The following is a 6,000-nucleotide window of genomic DNA, read 5'->3' as shown; positions in this document are numbered from 1 at the left end:
GCCAGCTTTTTTGAAACATTTTGCAGGCATCCAATTCCAAATGAGCTGATATTTGCAAAAAATAAAATTTTCCAGTTTGAACGTTAAGTATCTTATCTGTGCAGTTTATTCAATTAAATACAGGTTGAAAAGGATTTTCAAATCATTGTATTTTGTTTTTATTTACGATTTACACAACGTGCCAACTTCACTGGTTTAGGGGTTTGTACATTTGTGAAAAAATATCGGGTAGAATACATTCAACCAAAAAATTCAAGACCTCCCATTAGTGCCACAAAAATGTAATAGTCAGAAATAATTACAATTCATGCTAACTTTATTTTTTTTTCAAACAATTGAGCTGCACATGAACATGTAATCAGTAAAGAGATAAATTCACTGTTTGCATCATTTCTCTGCCCTAACTATACACTAAAGTTGACATTTCATCAAAAAAATAGCAGCAGTGACCTCATGATTAAAGTTCACTATTGCACTTGTGGCCCAGAGTCAATTGTCTTTTCACAGTGTGAAAGGTCCAACTAAAGAGGATACGACACTTTCCGGTTAGGAGCTTGAGTAGGACTGTCAGTCGCTGTTACTGCTGCTGTCATCTCCCACCACCATGTTGCTGTACTGCTTCTGTTGCTCCTCTTTGAACGACTCCTTCACTTTAGCTCGCTTCAGGCCCCCGTCCCTGCAGAAGGACGTCAAAAAAACAAAAAAAAACATCAGACATGGCATATTTTTGTGGCCCTGTTGCATCATGACTGAGACACCCAACTTTCCCAAAAGGCAAAACAAACACTGTCTCAAGTACTGTATTGACCCAAACAAGACACTAATTGTTCCGTTGAAGAAAGAAACAAAAACAATTGCCTCACGGCCCTATCTAGTCCAGTCTGACTAGGGCTGTCCTATCTAATCTTTGCAAGTGAACGGCGTAAGCATGCTCGGATTAGAGAGGAAATGTGTAAATAGGAAAGCTGTCATCAAATATATGCTACAGCTGTCTTCTCTAGTCTTTTACTGCGAACTACAAAACCCTGTTTCCACATGAGTTGGGAAATTGTGTTAGATGTAAATATAAACGGAATACATTGATTTGCAAATCATTTTCAACCCATATTCAGTTGAATTTGCTACAAAGACAACATATTTGATGTTAAAACTGATAAACATTTTTTTTGTTGCAAATAATCATTAACTTTTAGAATTTGATGCCAGCAATACGTGACAAAGAAGTTGGGAAAGGTGGCAATAAAAACTAATTAAGTTGAGGAATGCTCATCAAACGCTTCTTTGGAACATCCCACAGGTGTGCAGGCTAATTGGGAACAGGTGGGTGCCATGATTGGGTATAAAAGCAGCTTCCATGAAATGCTAAGTAATTCACAAACAAGGATGGGGCGAGGGTCACCGATTTGTAAGCAAATTGTCGAACAGTTTTAGAACAACATTTCTCAACAAGGAATTTAGGGATTTTACCATCTACGGTCCGTAAAATCATCAAAAGGTTCAGATAATCTGGAGAAATCACTGCACGTAAGCAATGATATTACGAACTTTTGATCCCTCAGGCGCCAAAATCCGACATCAGTGTGTAAAGGATATCACCACATGGGCTCATGAACACTTCATAAAACCACTGTCAGTAACTACAGTTGGTCGCTACATCTGTAAGAGCAAGTTAAAACTCTACTATGCAAAGCGAAAGCTATTTATCAACAACACCCAGGAATGCCACTGGCTTCGCTGGGCTTGAGCTCATCTAAGATGGACTGATGCAAATTGGAAAAGTGTTCTGTGGTCTGACGTGTCCACATTTCAAATTATATTTGGAAACTGTGGACGTGGTGTCCTCCGGAACAAAGAGAAAAATAACCATCCGGATTGTTATCGGCGCAAAGTTCATTTGTGACGGTATGGGGGTGTATTAGTGCCCAAGGCATGGGTAACTTACACATCTGTGAAGGGCACCATTAATGCTGAATGGTCCATAAAGGTTTTGGAGCAACATATGTTGTCATCCAAGCAACGTTATCCTGGATGCCCCTGCTTATTTTAGCAAAACAATGCCAAGCCACGTGTTACAACAGCGTGGCTTTGTGGTAAAAGAGTGTGGGTACTTTCCTGGCCTGCCTGCAGTCCAGACATGTCTCCCATCGAAAATGTGTAGCGCATTATGAAGCGTAAAATACGACAACAAGACCCCGGACTGTTGAACAACTTAAGATGTACATCAAGCAAAAATGGTAAAGAATTCCACATTCAAAGCTTCAACAATTAGTTTCCTCAGTTCCCAAACGTTTATTGAGTGTTGTTAAAAGAAAAGGTGATGTAACACAGTGGTGAACACGCCCTTTCCCAACTACTTTGGCACATGTTGCAGCCATGAAATTCTTAGTTTAATGATAATTTGCAAAAAAAAAATGAAGTTTATGAGTTTGAACATCAAATATCTTGTCTTTGTAGTGTATTCAATTGAATATGGGTTGAAAATGATTTGCAACTCATTGTATTCCGCGTATATTTCAATCCAACACAATTTCCCAACTCATATGGAAACGGGGTTTGTAATAAAGCCTCCTCCAATGACAGGCAAAATGTCTAGATAGGACAGCTCTTGTCGGATACCGACTCGACCTGCCCTACCTAGTCTTTGCACATGAACTGGTGTAGCCTGCTCGGGAGAAGTAAAACCTGGTTGAATGTGAGGTGAAACGTAGGGATAAGACAGCCCTAGTCAGATATAGACTAGAGCTGACCCATTTAGTCTGATTATATTAGAATAGATAAATGGATACATAGATAGATAGATAGATAGATAGTACTTTATTTATTCCGTCAGGAGAGTTCCTTCAGGAAAATTACAATTTTCAGCACAATCCCATTCAAGGTCAGACAAACATTACAGGGAGACAGAACAGGATCGCTGACGGGTCTGCCGGCTTCCAGCACCCCTTACAAAAAAAAAATGATGGTGAACTGATGAAGCCTGCTCAGATGAGAGGGTAAACGTTTAAGTAGGATAACTCTTGACAGAAACAGACTAAAGCTGTCTTTTCTAGTCTTTGCACACAAACTGATTAAGCCTGCTGGGATGAAAGGCAAAATGTCTTCTGCACAGTCCAATGGAAATCGATTGAATGCTTTGCTAATAAAAGGACCTCACCTTTTCTCCTCAAAACATATTGCTGGGTATTGTGTCCAAACAGCTCAATTTTTGTTTTAAATGACCACATAACTTTCCTCAAGAAGGTCTTATCTTTGTCCATTTGATGTCAGATGAAACAGAAATTGAGCTGTATGGCCATGATATTCAGCAATATGTTTGGAGGAGAAAAGGTAAGGCCTTTAATCCGAGGAACACCAAGCCTACCGTCAAGCATGGTGGTGTTAGTATTATGCTCTGGGCCTGTTTTGCTGCCAATGGAACTGGTGCTTTACAGAGAGTAAACGAGACAATGAAAAAGGAGGATTAGCTCCAAATTCTTCAGGACAACCTAAAATCATCAGCTTGGAGGTTGGGTCTTGGGTGCAGTTGGGTGTTCCAACAGGACAATGACCCCAAATACACGTCAAAAGTGGTACAGGAATGACTAAATCAGGCTAGAATTAAGGTTTTACAATGGCCTTCCCCAAGTCCTGAATTAAACATGTGGACAATATTGAAGAAAGAAGTCCATGTCAGAAAACCAACAAATTTAGCTGAACTACACCAATTTTGTCAAGAGGAGTGGTCAAACATTCAACCAGAAGCTTATTGATGGCTACCAAAAGCGCCGAATTGCAGTGAAACTTGCCAAGGGACATGTAACCCAATATTAACAATGCTGTATGTATACTTTTGACCCAGCAGATTTGGTCACATTTTCAGTAGACCCATAATAAATTAATAAAATAACCAAACTTAATGAATGTTTTTTGTGACCAACAAGTATGTGAGCCAATCACTCTATCACAAAAAAATAAGGGTTTTAGAAATTATCGGAAACTCAACGCAACCATGACATTATGTTCTTTCCAAGTGTATGTAAACTTCTGACCACGACTGTACACTACACTGACATGGAATGATTCATCCATAAACGTGTCTCAAAAGGTTGTTGGCAAGTCAACAAACAACAGAGGAGTAAACATGCTAATTTTAGGATAATGCTAATCAATGAAGAATAGTCCGTCTATCCATCCATTTTCTACAGCTTATCCCTCTCGAGTTTGTGGGGAGGCTGGCACCTATCTGAGCTGCATTTGGGCGGAAGGCAGAGTACACACTGCACAAGTCGCCACCTCATCGCAGGTGAAGAAGAGTCACCAAATCAATTCACTTTTTTGTCTTAATGCGTTTTCTTAAGAAAGTGGGGTTATCTTATATTCAGGTCAATACAATAATTGCAAAGTGTGTGTTCCACTTGAAATAAAAGTGTCCAAAGTCCATCTTACCATTGTAGATCTACCAGTCCTCCCTGGTGAGCGATGGCGGACTTCACTCTGTTGGCAAACTGGACAGCATCTTCCCCTTCCTGCGAGTTTTAAATTAAACCAACATTTCAGTCCAATGACGTGTATGTTTGTATACTGGCAGAGGTGGTTCAAGTGAGAGCGAGCACACGCAGCATGCATGCCCTCATCAACCATTTGCACAGACCTGTTGAAGCATGGCCGGTAGATACCACACATCGCAGACGAGGGCCCAGCTGGTCATCATCCTCAGCAGGTAGCTCACCATGCTGTACTTGGAACTGTTCCAGAAGGCATCGCCAAACTTAGGGTCGTACTGGGGCATGAAATCAATACAAAACAAAAACATTTTAGGATCCAATTAAATATAAGTATTAAAATAACATTTCTAAGGAGAATCTGGAAAAAATTCTAAAATAATAAAGATACATAAATGCATACACCCATATATATATTAGGGGTGTAACGTCGGTACGGGGGTTTCGGTTCGGAGGTGTACCAAACGAGTTTCCACACGGACATATTAGGTAGCGCACCGCAGGTTGTGTAAACAATGCAGAGCGAGGCACAACACACGGCAGGCTAGCAGCAACCGGGCTAGGACAACATGCAAAAGCCAGAGCTGGAAGACCCTCCTGCCTCGTTAAGACCTCCCGTTTGGGAACACTTTGGCTGCCCGGTGCGATACAACAATGGAGGACGGAGATTTGACATTGTTCAGCAGCAGTAGGGTAAGCTTCTGCCAACACGTCAAACATGCTAACTCCTTTGGAGCGTCACCATCGCATTTAAGCAGCCTCTCCTCGGCGAGTCAGGTAGGGCTGAAGCAATAACAAATGTTTTTATTGCAGCAGATTTAAGACCATCCATCCATCCATCCATATTTCCTACCGCTTGTCCCGTTCGGGGTGGCAAGGGGTTGCTGTATTGCATTAAACACCAGATTTTGACCCACTTCTATGGTGAAAGAACAATAAGCCCATAAATCCTCTTACTGCCAAGTTAGCCAGGCTGGGGGGGGCCCGACTTAAACAAGTTGAAAAACGTATTGGGGTGTTTGCATTTAGCGGTCCATTGTACGGAGTACGTACTGTACTGTGCAATCTACTAATAAAAGTCTCACTCAATCAATCAATCAATCATAAAAAGCACTTTATATGTAGAAAGGTTTTGTTAAGAAACCATTCTGAGCCTTATCTTATTTAGTTTGTATTTCATATATGTTGACCACATTAACCTTGACAATGGACCCTGTGCGTATATTTGTTATGCCATTGTTTACAAATTTGGTATATAAATAACCAAAAAATGTTGTTTTCTTACTGTACCGAAAATTAACCGAGGTACGTACCGAACCAAATTTTTTTGTGTACCGTTACACCCCTAATATATATATATATATATATATATATATATATATATATATACACACACACACACACACACACACACACACACACACACACACACACACACACACACACACACACACACACACACACACACACACACACACACACAGTCATGGTCAGAAGTTTACATACACTTGTGAAGGAC

General features: G+C 40.5%; 1 protein-coding gene across 4 annotated transcripts in view; it reads right to left on the bottom strand.

The window, feature by feature from the left end:
- Positions 1 to 298: 298 nt before the first annotated feature.
- The window catches only part of agpat9l (1-acylglycerol-3-phosphate O-acyltransferase 9, like), a 20,936-nt gene continuing 15,234 nt past the window's right edge, over positions 299 to 6,000 (bottom strand). For all 4 annotated transcript variants that reach the window (XM_061898086.1, XM_061898093.1, XM_061898099.1 and 1 more), the window contains 3 exons: positions 4,631 to 4,759; positions 4,426 to 4,505; positions 299 to 676 (listed from right to left, as the gene is read on the bottom strand). In XM_061898086.1, coding sequence (XP_061754070.1) covers positions 568 to 676; positions 4,426 to 4,505; positions 4,631 to 4,759 — 318 coding nt within the window. In that variant the 3' untranslated portion in view covers positions 299 to 567. The remainder of the gene's footprint in view (positions 677 to 4,425; positions 4,506 to 4,630; positions 4,760 to 6,000) is intronic.

Source organism: Nerophis ophidion, linkage group LG01 (genome assembly GCF_033978795.1).
Source record: "Nerophis ophidion isolate RoL-2023_Sa linkage group LG01, RoL_Noph_v1.0, whole genome shotgun sequence".
NCBI lineage: Eukaryota > Metazoa > Chordata > Actinopteri > Syngnathiformes > Syngnathidae > Nerophis > Nerophis ophidion.
This window is presented reverse-complemented; position numbering and strand designations above follow the sequence as displayed.